The sequence below is a fragment of the Podarcis liolepis genome, assembly GCF_965112155.1.
Source record: "Podarcis liolepis genome assembly, chromosome: 1".
NCBI lineage: Eukaryota > Metazoa > Chordata > Lepidosauria > Squamata > Lacertidae > Podarcis > Podarcis liolepis.
This window is the reverse complement of record NC_139554.1, coordinates 51016761-51032682: the sequence shown is the minus strand read 5'-3', so window position 1 is coordinate 51032682 and position 15922 is coordinate 51016761. Positions and strand designations below refer to the sequence as shown.

Sequence of the window (15922 nt, the reverse complement as noted above, 5' to 3'; positions counted from 1 at the left end):
CTTGGTGGGATTAGAAGTGCAGCCTGTCTTTGAGTCTCACCTTTGTGACTCCTAATAGGATCATTATTGGAGTGAATCTGGTGAATATCTGAGTAATCAAGAAAAGTTAAGAAGATTGTACAGGAAAAGATGTAAAAATAAAAACCTGGTCACATTTTCCTGAGTTGCCGTGCTTGCAGCGTTCGCTTTCAACAGAGACTAGGGAAAAAAGTAAATTATGGTCTTTGCTGAATACTTGCACAAATTTATTTATGTATGTATTGCATTTATATCCTACCACATGGCCCTTATAAAATGGCTCTTGGGGCAGCTTACAGTTAAGAATAGAGCAATAGTTAGTAGCAAAACATTAACAACCATAAAAATATATAAACAATTAAACATTTACAGGGAATAAAAAAATAACAAGTTATCATAAAATTGGCATCTGTTTCTGCCTCTGAACACCAGCTGAAATAAAATGCCTTTAGCTGATTTCTGAGAGACAAAGATAGCCAGTAAGGCCTTTTTTTCTTCTTTTTTGCAACGGGGCGGTGTGGTGGGGAAGAGTGAGAAATCCAATAAGGGAGAGGGCACTTAATTGCAGAGAAAGCCCTGCTCTTTGCCCCTGTCCATTGATTTCAGTCAATGAGAGAAGTCCTAGTGCATAGGATTGCTGAAAATCATCCTGTCAGCCACCTTCAAAGCTACAGATTGCATCCCACAGAACTTTATTTTCGACATAACCATGAAATGAGCAGCTATCTCATGTTGTGGTTAAGTTAAGGTAATTTCACTAAACAGCCTATACTCATTCGACTTCTAACAATTTAATAAATTTGAAGCCGTGAGGATCCATGTTGTTAAATGGGACCAGGAATTTGTTCCTTTTGCCGCTAAGCACAGCCTTGCCTGTTACTCCTGTGTATTTAACCTCGTTTCAGAAAGAAAAGCTACATATAGCATAATCTCTCTGTGTTGCAACATGGATTGCTTGCTCATAGCCTTGAGGTATTACTCGCGGCAAATATGTAGATGGTAGACTATTCTTGTATTCAATGCCATGTAATATTGTTTTGAATAGTTTGTGTTTGGTGCATCTTAAAAAGAAAGTACTTGTTTCATCAGGAGTGCTCTGATGGTGTTTCCTGCTTGGCAGGGGGTTGGACTCGATGGCCCTTGTGGTCTCTTATAACTCTATGATTCTATGATTCTATGATCTTCAGTAATGGGCGCTGAATACTTTCCTTTGGAAGTGCTCTGCATTTGTCCTTGTTTGGCTCTGAGGCACACTTTCTGAGTTTGAGGGGGTTCTGAAGCAGGGGAAGGTGAAGGTGGCTTACTCTGTTCTGGATTGTCAAGGCAGCATTGGAGGCCTTGGCTTCTAAGCATCCCAGCCTAGATGTGTGCTCAGGGGACGGTATATGTGTCTCTCCCATTTCCTCGTGCTTTAAACTGTTCACATGTTTCTCCACAGCCTACAGTTGTGCGGCATCATTGGGTACACCGGAGACGTCAGGAAGGGAAATGTCGACAGTGTGGAAAGGTGAGGGGAAAACCTGTGCGGATATAGCTTGAAGGGTACAATGAAGCTGGAACTGAGATCTGCAAAAAAACCTTTTCAGATCAAGTTTCTTACGCAACTTGAGCTTATATCAAGCGCTTCAGTTGCTGGGAAGCGATACAGTACTGAAGTTTTGTTTTCTGACACTGCTACACATCTTTCTGAGGCCTCTTCAGTATCACCTCTTTGTTTCCATCTGAAGGCATGTTTATTCAGGCTTTTGAGAGAACTTGAGTCTTCTGCACAATATGTTTTGAATTGCCTGGCTTTAATATATATCTCTCTCGCTTGGACTACTGCAATGCGCTCTACGTGGGGCTACCTTTGAAGGTGACCCGGAAACTACAACTAATCCAGAATACGGCAGCTAGACTGATGACTGGGAGCAGCCGCCAAGACCATAAAACACCAGTCCTGAAAGACCTACATTGGCTCCCAGTGCGTTTCCGAGCACAATTCAAAGTGTTGGTGCTGGCCTTTAAAGCCCTAAACGGCCTCGGTCCAGTATACCTGAAGGAGCGTCTCCATCCCCATCGTTTTACCCGGACACTGAGGTCCAGCACCGATGGCCTTCTGGCGGTTCCCTCACTACGAGAATCCAAGTTACAGGGAACCAGGCAGAGGGCCTTCTCAGTAGTGGCGCCTGCCCTGTGGAACGCCCTCCCACCAGATGTCGAAGAGAAAAGTAACTACCAAACTTTTAGAAGACATCTGAAGGCAGCCCTGCATGGGAAGCTTTTAATGTTTAATAGGCTATTGTATTTTAGTGTTTTGTTGGAATCCGCCCAGAGTGGCTAGGGAAACCCAGCCAGATGGGCGGGGTATAAATAATAAATTATTATTATTATTATTATTATTATTATTATTATTATTTAATTTTTTATTGTCATATGCAGCCTTGTGATTCTCAAATGATGGGTGGTTTAGAAATAAGTTACTATCATTGTTGGCATCTGTTTGTCTCGAGAGACAATAGAGTGTGCCTCGCGGGGTGAAGTCAAACCACTGCATGAGGAGCACCGAATGTATTTGACCCTAGCTTGGCTTCAGGAGTTGCTGGAAGGAGGCATACAAGGTGCCATTCAACAGTCTTAGGGACTCTAATCTGGATTTGTGTAGAGTTTCCTCCCTAGCCTTTTCTTCTCCCAAAGATATTCTGCAAGGCACTGAGGGATCAGAGTTTTCCTTCTCCAAACAACAGCAACGTATTATAATGGTTATATAATTATATAATCACATTAACAACAACAGCAACAACAACCACCTGTGTCATAACTGAGATTCATGGCAAGGTTCTCACCCACAGACCATTTTCAGAAACCCACCCAAAGTTGTTGAGCTCCCCTCTCCGCGCCCCACCAGTCAGTGTTCCACTCACAGCCTCTGTCGTGCAGTCCCAAGCGCCATGCTGCCATGCTACTGTTGGAATTCTGCCTTGGTCAGAGGAATGTGCCACAGCGTAGGCACCGGCAGATATTCCTGTCGACCTCCCCGCGTCTCCACTCTGCTGATAAGCAGGCGAGGTCTCGGCGATTCATCTCAGATGTGTGAGAGGAACACACCGTTCATCATCTCTCCCCTTTGGTGTCCCCCAAGGAGGGGAAAGAAGCAGACAGAAAACTATTTACATCCTTTATTTCTGTCTCTCATATCAGTACAGAGAAACATGTCTGCACTCGACAACAGCAAGAAGAAACTCCACCCATGTACTTCCAGTACGGGTCATATGACACACACACTGAGCTAACATCCGGTGCTCAGTTCAGAATGAACTGCCCCTTTGTTTCCATGGCAACAGTCACAAACATCCTGTCTGGCTTTCCAGCCACAAGCAGCTGACTGAGCTGCTGGAGCCTTTGCTTGCTGCAGCATTGGTGCTTTATGGTAACATCCTCCCCCTAAAGTATCAATGCGTGCTGCGAGCAAAGCGTCATCCAGAGAAGAAAACAAACAGTTGTTATACTTATAACATTCCCCTGTTGTTTCAGTTCCACCCTTGGAACTACCCGCCACTGGTTTTACCAATGTACCTCTCTGGTTGTGTGACTTCGCATTTCCTTGGTTAACAACTCTCTGTTGTGCCTTTGTCTCTGACTCAGACACTGCTTCAACCTGTCCTTGATCGTTTACAACAGCAACATATGCAAGGTTAGCAAACTCCTTTGAATACCTCTTGGGTGGTACACCCTTCGTTGCTCTCTCAGACCTCCGTAAGAGCTGCTGCTCTTCTCTGCTTTCTGGTTCAGCCTCTGAACTCTCTGGAGAACCAGTACTAAGCTTAATCATTGGTTCATCCTCCTTTTCTGAGGGTCTAGTCATTATTTGAGATTTCCTCTCAATGACTGTGACAACTGAGCTGTCTGAGCTATCAGTGTCATCATCATCAGTACCACTGAACTCAATAAGATCAAACTCATCATCATCATCATCAGAATCATCTGTGGAATAAGTGTGAACTATCACTCTCTCCTGTTCAGGAGCACTCTCTAGAAATTTTGTGAGAATCACCTGACCAGATTCAGACAAAATTACTCTGTAGAGACCTTTTTCATAACCTACAAAGATGCCTCTGGCATTCTTTACCCCACTTGGAGCTTCTGTTCTCACATGAGACCCGAAAACCTTAAAATAGGCGACAGAAGGTTTTCTATTAAACAGCTTCTCAAAAGGAGAACATCCCAACTCTGTTGAGACTTTCCTCAACCACACATGAAGATAGGACGCTAAAGATTCGGCCCAATAATCATGTGGTAAATGTGAACTCAGCAATTGCGCATGCATCCCCTTTTGCAATTCTTTGTTCACCCTAACACAGACACATTTCTTCCATGCTTCTTCGGAACTAGCAAGTTTGTGTCTTATCCCTTTCTCATCCAGGAACCTCTGGAAATCCTGTAAAAGAAAAACTGGCTTGTCATCTGTGAAAAGACAATCAATGTTAGCATCATGCATACTTTTGACCTTGTCACAAAACTCCTGAAACTTTTCTAAAGTTTCCTGCGGTTTCTTCATCAAGTAAACCCAAGAATAATTAGTGTAAGAATCAACACACACAAGGTAATATTTTGCACCGCCTCTAGATGGTTCTAGAGGTCCAATCACATCAGCATACACCCGCTGAAAAGCTCTGTGGACCTTCTTAGCCACTTTCTTGGTGTTCTCTTTGTTGGTCAGACCTGTAAGAGAAAATTCGTTAGAATCAGAAGTATTACATTTCATGTAATCACTTTGATCAAAAGTCAACAAATACAGTCCATCTTTCTCTTTAGCAGTAAGAAACAGTTCTCCATCTTTGTAGATCTTGCATCTTTTAGCATCATAGTACAGTTTTAGTCCCTTCTTTGCAATCTGCGAAGCACTCAGCAGACTAAATTTCAGTTCTGGAACCAGGTAAACATCGCTTATAGTCAAGTTTAGACTCTCAAGATACACAGTTCCAATTCCAGTCGCTTCCAGTTCTTGACCGTTGGCTTGTTTCACAGTGAAGCTTTGCTTCTTCAACGTCGAAAACAGTTCTCTGTGTGGGCAGAGATGCTTCGTGGCGCCCGTATCGATTATGAATGCGTTCCCAACATCTGGCGTGGTTCCTTTCGCCATCATCGCCTTTGCAGGTTTCACCTGGCAGTTGGTACGGCTTTTGCTTGATGCCTCAGGCTTCGTAGAGCTGTTCTTGGCTCCTCTTGACTGTCGCGGCTTCTTACAGTTTCGCTGTAGATGCCCAGTCTGTCCACAATTGTAGCATCGGACAGCACTCAATGCTACAGCATCACCAGCAGTGGGAAGATTTGAACTCTGTTCTTGCCTCCCTCTGTCTTTCACTTCCAGTGCAGCAAGTCTGTCGTGTTCGTTCAGGACGACGGCACACACTCTTTCCGCGGTCAGATCCTGAGCAGGTAGCGAACCAAGCTGACTGGCAACAACCTTGTAGGTGCGGCTAAGGCTGTTTATCATCATGAAGCAAAACACTTCCTCCTGTAGACGGAAATTGCGTTCCACCATCTGTTGACGCAGATACTTCATCTCTGTCAGGTGCGCTTGAACATCTCCATCAGGCGCTAATCTCAAATTGGTCAACTTCTCAAAATACAGCAACGCTGAAGAACCGGCATCTCTCTGATGCGTTGTACGCAGCGCGTTCCAAACCTCTTGCGCAAATTCCAAATGCTGTATATGCACAAGCTGCGAGTCTGACACACACAGAATTATGGCAGTCCTAGCCTTCACATTCTGTGACTCCCAAGCACGCGTTGGTGCTGCTGGGATGGGGTTCTCAATCACCTCAAACAGTCTCTGATTCTGCAGCAGGGCCTTCATCTTTACAGACCAAGATGAATAATTGTCATTGGTCAGGAGGGGTGGAGAAGGAAAACCTCCCCCCTTCTTGGCATCCATTTTGAGTCCTTGCATTGACTCTAAAACACAAGCCTCTAAAATCCAATAGCTGGCTTGTTTACACTCTTGACACCTGGCAACTCTGACTCTGGCTGCGTTGGAAAGTCCCTTCCAGCAGTTCGTGAGGACCTAGTCATAACAAACTTTGTTTTCGCCTCTCTGAAGCATTATCTGACTGTCCAGCCCTCTCGAGTAACTTTCCATTTCTCCTCTCTGAGGCACAGCCTTCTGAAGGACGTTGCTAGGCAACAGCGCATTCCTTTCCTTGGACAGGAAACCACAAGAATGCCTGGAATGCAGGCCTCTTCTAAGTTGGAGCTGCTTTCCCACACATGCTCTCCGTGAAGCAGAGAATGAATCAATCTGCATTCACACTTTTAAGCCCTTAAAAGTCTCATACCTTGAGCATCGGCTTGGCTGTCAGCTTCTTCTGGTCAGCTTCTGGCTGCAGAGAATCAGCCTCTCAAATCAGGCTTCCATGGAGCAGAGGAGGACCTTCCACCAGCCTCTCATTCAGATGTCCGATGGATCGAAGAAAACAGCAACCATCCGAAGGCTGCCACTGTTGGAATTCTGCCTTGGTCAGAGGAATGTGCCACAGCGTAGGCACCGGCAGATATTCCTGTCGACCTCCCCGCGTCTCCACTCTGCTGATAAGCAGGCGAGGTCTCGGCGATTCATCTCAGATGTGTGAGAGGAACACACCGTTCATCATCTCTCCCCTTTGGTGTCCCCCAAGGAGGGGAAAGAAGCAGACAGAAAACTATTTACATCCTTTATTTCTGTCTCTCATATCAGTACAGAGAAACATGTCTGCACTCGACAACAGCAAGAAGAAACTCCACCCATGTACTTCCAGTACGGGTCATATGACACACACACTGAGCTAACATCCGGTGCTCAGTTCAGAATGAACTGCCCCTTTGTTTCCATGGCAACAGTCACAAACATCCTGTCTGGCTTTCCAGCCACAAGCAGCTGACTGAGCTGCTGGAGCCTTTGCTTGCTGCAGCATTGGTGCTTTATGGTAACAGCTACAGAGGTGCCGGAATGCACCAAAGAGGAGCTGGAACTCACCGGGGGGAAAGCCCTGACTGTAGGAGGGGAAATACACTTCCTTTTGGTCCTATAAAGACTAGCACATTGGGACAAGAGTTATGTGTCTGATGAAGGATATTTGTCCACAATATATTCTTTCTTTAAAGCCCTATACGGCCTAGGATCCTCGTACCTACGGGACCACCTCTCCAGGTATGTCCCATGGAGGACCTTACAGTCTTCAAATAAAAACATCTTGGAGGTCCCGGGCCACAGGGAGGTTAGGCTGGCCTCAACCAGAGCCAGGGCTTTTTCAGCCGTGGCCCCGATCTGGTGGAATGCTCTGTCACAAGAGACAAGGGCCCTGCGGGACTTGACATCTTTCCGCAGGGCCTGCAAGACAGAGCTCTTCTACCAGGTCTTTGGCCAAGGCGCAGCCTGACCCCCTCCTTCTGTAATCCTCATAGCACTCCAGCCCAATGGTTGCCATTAATTTGATTTTGAATTGATTTTAGAATGAATTGATTTTAGAATGTATTTCAATTAATTGATTGTGATTTTATGTGTTATTTTTACTGTTGTTAGCCGCTCTGAGCCTGGCTTTGGCTGGGGAGGGCAGGATATAAATAATTTATTTATTTATTTATTTATTTAAAATAAATTTATTTATTTGGTTTTTCAAATTAAAGTTTTACAATCACATATCCAGCATACAACGTAAAAACAAGATTCCAAAGAATCTCCTGTGCTTCCCTCCTCCCCTTTGTGGGTCCTCTTGTTAGTCATTTCCTCCTGCATCTTTTATAATAATCCAAACCTTTTACATCTCCATTATATCAAAAATTCACGATTAAACTACGAGTGTTATTCCAATCCTACTAATGATTTTAACTGATTACAATGGTTTTTAAGATAAATTATAAATTTCCCTCATTCCTTATTAAAATTTTGGTCTTCCTGATTTCTGATTCTTCTGGTCATTTTTGCCATTTTGGCATAATGCATCAACTTAATCTGCCGTTCTTCTCTGGTCGGGACTTTATCTTCTTTCCATCTCTGAGTCAATAACATCTGCGCAGCCGTGGTCACCTACATAAATAGTCTTTTCTGCTCCAATGTCCACATTATATTCACGTCACGTTACATTTATTTGTTTCTAAGATGCTACTCGACTCTTTGTTGTTGTAAATTCAAGGACCACAGGTTTATTGCTATGATATAAAAAGAAACGAAGTGATGTGCAACTTTCTCCTTATTTTCCTGTCTCCCTGCGCAGGGTTTCCAGCAAAAATTCGCCTTTCACAGCAAGGAGATTGTAGCCATCAGCTGTTCCTGGTGTAAGCAAGCAGTGAGTGCAGCATGTATCTGTTTGCTAAATTGCCCTCCCTTTCTAAACACAAACACCTCTGCCTCCTTTGCCTCCCTCGCCCGAGTTTGGAAGTACAGTGGTGCCCCGCAAGACGAATGCCTCGTAAGACGGAAAACTCGCTAGACGAAAGAGTTTTCCGTTTTGGAGGTGCTTCGCAAAACGAATCTCCTATGGGCTTGCTTCGCAAGACGACAATGTCTTGCGAGTTCCTGCTGGTTTTTTCCCCTCCCCCCCCTTTTCTAAGCCGCTAAGCTGCTTATCAGCTGACCCGATCAGCAGATAAGCCGCTAAAAGCCGCTAATAGCGCTAATCCGCTAATCCGTCAATGGGCTTGCTTCGCAAGACGAAAAAACCGCTAGACGAAGAGAATCACAGAACGGATTCTTTTCGTCTTGCGAGGCACCACTGTACTAGTCTTCTTGTTTAGGTTTTTTTTGTTTTTGTTTTTCTTAAAGTAAGGGGAGCATTAAAAATGGTGATCCTGCCCCCTGCAATCTGAAGTGGTACAGCCCATTCCTTATCACTTTACCCCCTGATTGCTACATCATTCTGCTGCGTGGGTAGACGTGGTTGGTGTTTGGAACAGACACACTGAAGGCTGTGATTGTCCTGGACAGTTCTGTAGACACTAACTGGCTCTCTCCTTTTCCTTTCAGTATCACAGTAAAGTTTCATGCTTCATGCTGCAGCACATTGAGGAGCCCTGCTCACTAGGGGCACATGCCGCTGTTGTCATCCCCCCCACTTGGATCCTACGGGTCCGGCATCCCCAAGTAGGTTGCCCCCCCCTCGGGTTTCTTTTCCATTTAAAACAGGGGCCTCATTTAAACCAGCTCCTCATTTACATTGCTTCTTCTTTCCCCTCATCTCTAGAACCCGCTAAAGTCAAGTAAGAAGAAAAAGAGGACATCGTTCAGGAGGAAATCCAGCAAAAAGGGTCCTGAGGTCAGAGAACAGAACTAGGATAGGGAAAGACTGAGAACTAAGATGCAAACTGAAGAGGTGGTGGTGCTGAGAGATCAGTGGCAAAAATACCAGACAATAGACTAGTTTTTGGGTTTTTCCTCCAGTGTTTTACTTACAAATGTTTTTAGCATGCTGGGGGAAGTGGAACACTTTAAAAAAATAATCTGTGCTCTCATAAACAATTGCTTGGTTAATTTACAAATAGCAAACGTTCTAACTAACATATCAAAATAGAGGAGGTATTTTGATTTTCCTCAATTTCAAGAAAAACAGTGAAATTGCATGGAATCTCCCAAATGGAATCTCTGAAAGGGCAGAACTGCATCCTCTGCTCAAAAATTAAGAAGAACTGAACAAAATGTAATAATATAAATACTTGCATTATAAACCAATAATTGTATATAGAAAATCCATTTTTATCTTAAAGTTGGCATAACAAACATAAGAAGGATTAAATGCTGTAACTAAATGTATATAACCACAAAAAATGGAGAAACTTACACTGATGATCAACCATGCAAGATAAAAACAGTTACGATGAATTCTCTGATATAATCTGTGATGAATTTTAGAAGACATAGTTTGTCTTTGAATGATTTTATCTTGGCTTAATAAGCAAACGTATGTATGAGCATTTTGATTGCTCAAGCGTCCTCTTTGCAGCACCCTTCAGCAACATGAGGAAGTTTCCAGTTAAGCGGAATTTCCCATTTTGTCCAAACTGGGAAGTCATGGTTGCTACCTTGGGAAACTCTGGTTGACTGAATGCTTCAACATTTCATTGTGCTATTCTACAAAGGGGAGGAGGAGAGGGGTCAGCCATAGAATTCTAGTCTATTTCTGCTGGGAATATGGTTCAGTAACACATTCAGTTACTTTTCCAAAGATAGGGACCCTGGGATTTTTGTTTTGTTTAATATTTTTATTAATTTTCACAAAAACAAAAGCATTACTTTAAGAAGAATAAAAGGCATAAAATAAAACATTTAAAAGAACTATATATATGATCCGTATTGAATCCACAGTATGGGATTACTTGAATCCCCTGACTTCCCTCCACCCCCTCCCTTGGCTCCTTTATAATATAACCTTGGGATGGATGAGAGTTGGACCTAAACTCTGATCAACCCTAGCCAGGGATGGTAGGGGTTGTGGTTCAGAAACATCTGGAGGGCCACAGAGTCCCCATTTCTGTCATAGAATTACTAGTCTCCGGTGATCACTAATAATGTACAGTTCAGTTGCATAGTCACCAGCTGTCAGTTTACTAAGGATGCTGTGTGCTAAGGATGGCTCTTGACTTGTTAGCAGAGAGAAACTGCAGCAAATGGAGGACCACATTTTAAATCATTAAGGTTTAGTCACTGAATTTAAGTACTGTTTTTGAATGGAGGAGGAGAACCTAGTTAATGCTGCTTTGATACCACATTGTCAATAAATCCTAAATATTGCTAACTGATCACATGGGATTAAAGGCTTGGGGAGCTTTTGCTTCCCTACCTGAGGCAACGTTAGTGGCAGACCAAAAGGAGACAGCTTGTTTCTCAGGATGGTGGGGATTGAAGTCCAAAAGGAGAAAAGGCTGACAACAACTTTGTACTTTTGTAATGAAACTTATAAAGCTGGCAACCGATGATTGAAGCTTCCAGTGGCCCAACTTTCCCCATTATATTTATGCCTGTTTCCAGAGACCTTGACCAGAAATGAACATTGAACTCCAACTTCTGCCAAAGCCAAAATACATCCCTGCTTATATTTGCCCATGAAGAACAGATCATGCATGTTTGTCCAGTTTTACGCAACTTGTACTAACAGAGTAATGTAGACTTTAATGGTGATAATAACTGGGGTCCTACAAAAACAAACGAATTGAGCTTCCCAGGCATAAGCTCTTATTTCACCATAATCTGGGTCATTTTCCTTAATCATTACTAATGTTATTTTGCAGGAAGGGCGATGGAAACCCTTCGTCATCAAGCCTGTCCCAGCACCTCTCATGAAGCCGCTGCTTGTGTTTGTGAACCCCAAAAGTGGTGGGAATCAGGTAAGTGTATTTTTCAAGCATTTTATTCCATTGGTTGCAGACCATATGCTGACACATCTGTATTTTAGCCCTAGTCCTTCTTCAGTTTGTTTCCGAATTTCCTGACTCTTCTTTCTCCATCATTTTTAGGGAACAAAAATAATCCAGTCATTTATGTGGTACCTCAACCCTCGACAAGTTTTTGATCTCAGCCAGGGAGGCCCCAAAGAAGCGTGAGTATCTGTCTGAATGAGTCTTAGCCCCATCCCAGTAGAGAGGCCTTTTCTAAAAGACACAGGACTGAAATTCCCGGAAAATCTCCACATATTCTGGTTTTTTTGTGTGTGTGTGTTTACATTTGCATCCTGTATATCTTCCAAGGAGCAGAGAGTGGCACTTTAGTACAAGAAGAGTGGGAACACCTGATGTTCTGTCATTTTTCAAGCTGGATGACCCATTCAATCTAAGCTACTGTTGACTGTGTAAAGCAGGGCTTTTCAACTGGTGGTACTTGTACTGCTTGATATACAGTGAAGTACTTTCAGTTGAAAAGTGCTGATAATGGTCTAAAGAGAGAGTGGAATAGAAGAAAATGAACAACCCTATGAGGTGAATTAGGGAATCTTTGGCTGAACTGAAATTCCCATCAGCCCCAGCAGGCTTGGCCAGTGCCCAGGGGTGATGGAAAGTATTGTTCAGCAACATTTGAAGGGCCCACCTGGGCTAAGAGAGAGACTTTTCACACGCAGATAATGAAGCAGACTTCAGGGCAGAACCATCGTTTCTCAAATTCATCACAAGTCCCTAGCAGCTATGCTTCTTTTCAGTTAGGGCCCAAGTGCAGCAGAAAAAAGAACTACTGTTTACACCTTCTAACCAGGACACCTTCTGCTTCCTGAAGGAAGGAGAATCTAATAGTGCAGTCCTACCCATGTCCACTCAAAAGTAAATCCTATTGATTTTAGTGGAGCTTTCTCCCAAATAAGTGGGGTTGGGAATTCCTAGTCTAAATTACATCATCCAAAGTACAGTCCTTCTTTCCCAGTACCCTCTTCCTCTGATTTTGGCCATACAGCTCTTTCTGGTAGCATGAAGATTGTGCCAGATTGAGGATTGGTTCCAAAGACAAACATGTCTTGATGGGTTCTTACTCAGCTTCTACATTTCTGAAAGATTATATGAAAACGAGGGGTTGCTTCCTGTTAATGCTGCACATTCTGTTCTTGTCCTCTTAACTATCACTTCTTCTGGGCTTTGTGCAGGTTGGAGATGTATCGCAAAGTGCACAACCTACGAATTCTGGCATGTGGGGGAGATGGTACGGTAAGTGGCCGTGATCCCTTGAGCACTTGATGAGTTATGAAGAAAGCCAGGGTTTATGTTATAACGCCACAAGAGGACCAGGATCAGGCCAAAGACCCATCTGGCCCAGGACTCTTCATACAGTGGCCAACCAGACGTCTCTGGGAAGCTTGCAAGTAGGTCCTGAGTGCAACAGCACTATCCCTACATTTTATTCCCAACAACTGGCATTTGGAGGTGTATCACCTTGAACAGTGCAGATAGAACACGGCCACCATGGATAGCAGTTATGGATAGCCAATTAAGAGACAGTTCATTGGCTCTAAATCAAATGAGAAGGATGGGTCCACCAAGTTCTATAACACACTCATCATTATTCAAGACTACATTGCCCAGGATGCAGTGTGTTTCCTCTTCAACCAAGATGCTAGCTGAATTGCATGCTAGTGACAGTGGTTTTTGTGAGCAAGGCCTGCATTGGTGGTTTTGTGATTAGCGTGGCTGGTGGATAAATCACTGCAGTGACTGCTCAGGTACTGCTACCCTGCTGACCTTTATTCAACATGCCACTTCTCTCTAAACTATGAGCTGCTTTTGCATAACTCTCTAGTATTCACAGATTATTCTTTTTTTGCTTTGCTTGTGACCAGTCGGTTCCAAACCAGATTAACTGGCAATGTATGGCCTAGTAGCCACTCATGGGGTCTTCCCCCAGTTCCTAACAGCTTCTCTCTTTTTGCCATTTTTTGGAGTTTGGCCTATATTGAGAAAACAGCCATGTGCCAAAAAAAAAAGCAAGGGAAGCTCCCAGCCGAATTTCTGTCTGAACCTTTGTCTTTCTTGGCTAAATAGGTGGGGTGGATCCTCTCCATCTTGGACCAGTTGCGCCTGAACCCTCCACCGCCTGTGGCCATTCTTCCCCTGGGGACTGGAAATGACCTGGCAAGGACGTTGAACTGGGGTGGGGTAAGACTGCCAGTTCGGTACCAATTATAGACTTTACTGTGTTCCAGGTCAGCAGTGGGGTGTGAGATGTGCTGAGTCAGTCCTTCTTATAGAATCATAGAATCATAGAGTTGGAAGAGACCACAAGGCCATCGAGTCCAACCCCCTGCCAAGCAGGAAACTTAAAAGTTTGGGCACCCCTGAATTCTGAATTCTAGTCCAACCCCCTGCAGGAATAGGCAGCTGTCCCATACGGGGACTGAACCTGCAACCTTGGTGTTATCAGCACCATGCTCTAACCAACTGAGCTATCCACTTATCCTATAAGTCAGTATTCTTATTCTTAAGTCAGTATTATCTATAGTAACTGGCAGTGGGTCTCCAGGTTTCCAGGAATAAGTCTATCCCAGCCCTGCTTAATTTGCTGGGGATTGGACCTTTGATACTCAGCCAGAGCCCTTCCCGAAAGGAGGTCACTTAATGCTCACTATCTTGCGCCAGTCCTTCACGGAGATCATCTCAACCCACAGGGTTACACGGACGAGCCCTTGTCAAAGATCCTGTCGCACGTAGAAGAGGGGGAGATTGTGCAGCTGGACCGCTGGAGTCTGCAGGTGGAGCCAAATCCTGAGGCAAACGCTGAAGAGAAGGATGAGACGACGGCAGACAAGGTGAGGCCCACGACACCATCATGCCCTTTTAGGGCCAGCTGCCACAGTCTCCCCACCAAAGATATACTTAGTATGCTTCCTTCTGGTTTCTTTCATGGTGGGTCAGGTGTGTTATGGCAACTGCAACTGCCCCTAGCTAACCTAATGGTTTTTGCCATGTATGTAAAGTAAGCAAGTAGGATAGCTATGAAGAAAGTAAGACAGGGAAAGGAGCAGGATAGCCAATTTGCCCAGTGTGAAAAGGTTAACCACAGCATACTTGTTTTGGGGATTGTGGGATCAGAGCTACCTCAACAATATAGAAACTTATTTGTGTATGCAACTACAGCCGCTAGAATAATATTTGCTCAAATATGGAAAGAAGAAGAAGTCCGGACCAGAGAAGAATGGCTTATAGAAATTAAGGGAATATGCAGAAATGGTGAAACTTAACTTGAAGAATTAAGAAATCAAGACAACAAACTTTTTATTAAGGAATAGAAATGTTTTGTTGAATATTTACAAGCAAATTGCAAACAGATTAAGACACTAGCAAGATTACTGTAAAAACTTGCAGTTTCTGAAACATATATGATAACAGATGATCAAAAGAATAAGTTGAAACAATTGGAATATGCAGGGGGGGAGGGGGGGAAACTTTAAGGAACCGAAGAAAGAGGAGGAGGAAAGTCGAGGTTAAAATGTTAGAAATATTGTTGAATGATCATTGAAAGGTGGTTGTTTTTTGTTATAAATGAAAATTAAAACAAAACAAAACCCCGCCGTGGCATATTTCTAAGGATCTACAGTCTCTACTTTTTACCTTAAAGCACTCTTTAAGGCTCCCCACTCCAGGGCTTTTCATCCCTTGTCTCTTGATGTTCATGGCACTTCTATGACAAAACACTGTTGTCCTAACTACTGTTTCACCCCATCCACCCCCCTCATGGGTAGGAGAGCATTTTTCCATTGAATTCTGCTTTGCTTAGTCACATATGGGTATTTATAGAGTAGCTGAAAAGTCATTTCGCCTTCATCAGAGCCTCAGATTTAGTGGTGTTTCCTCTCACTCTCAATTTTAGCTCCCACTTGATGTCTTCAACAATTATTTCAGCCTTGGTTTTGACGCCCGGGTGACACTGGAATTCCACGAGTCCCGAGGTAAATAGCAACAACAGGTGGGATGTGGCCAATGCTCTCAGTGCACCATGCTTGGAGGGATGGCCTCCTGTGGGGAAACCATACCTATGATTTTGGAGGTCATGAGCTGAAAGCAGAGGGCTTACTCAGGAGGGAGAAGAAAGTGACAAGGAATTGGCTTCAAGGTACAACAAATGCCTTTCCTTTCAACAAGAGGGGTAAAGGTCCATATTAGTGCTAGTTTAGCACAAATAATAATCCCCTAATCCTGTCATACAGTAGAGTGCTGTGTGAGCACATTGTGGCAAGAGACGGTCAACTTTGGTAGCGGATATTGGGTGGGGGACTAGAGACTTTCTGCTGCTTTTTTCTAATGTGGGGAGATGCGCATGCAGAGAAGGTGCTTCAGTGATTTAACCAGTCATGGAGACAGAAATGTGACTTAATGTCACAAATGTGGCAACAAGTAACCCATAGCAACCTTTTTTTTCTGCAGAGGCCAATCCAGAGAAATTTAACAGCCGATTTCGGAATAAAATGTTCTATGCTGGGGT

The 15922-nt window shown here is 43.8% G+C and overlaps 1 protein-coding gene across 14 annotated transcripts in view; it reads left to right on the top strand.

Annotated features, from left to right (window-relative positions):
- Positions 1 to 15922, top strand: part of DGKZ (diacylglycerol kinase zeta) — a 140497-nt gene that overhangs the window by 95952 nt on the left and 28623 nt on the right. For all 14 annotated transcript variants that reach the window (XM_083462565.1, XM_083462563.1, XM_083462560.1 and 11 more), the window contains 11 exons: positions 1457 to 1525; positions 8250 to 8321; positions 8999 to 9115; positions 9216 to 9287; positions 11257 to 11352; positions 11482 to 11564; positions 12594 to 12654; positions 13486 to 13599; positions 14109 to 14249; positions 15311 to 15389; positions 15865 to 15920. In XM_083462565.1, the coding sequence (XP_083318691.1) occupies positions 1457 to 1525; positions 8250 to 8321; positions 8999 to 9115; positions 9216 to 9287; positions 11257 to 11352; positions 11482 to 11564; positions 12594 to 12654; positions 13486 to 13599; positions 14109 to 14249; positions 15311 to 15389; positions 15865 to 15920 (960 nt within the window). The remainder of the gene's footprint in view (positions 1 to 1456; positions 1526 to 8249; positions 8322 to 8998; positions 9116 to 9215; positions 9288 to 11256; positions 11353 to 11481; positions 11565 to 12593; positions 12655 to 13485; positions 13600 to 14108; positions 14250 to 15310; positions 15390 to 15864; positions 15921 to 15922) is intronic.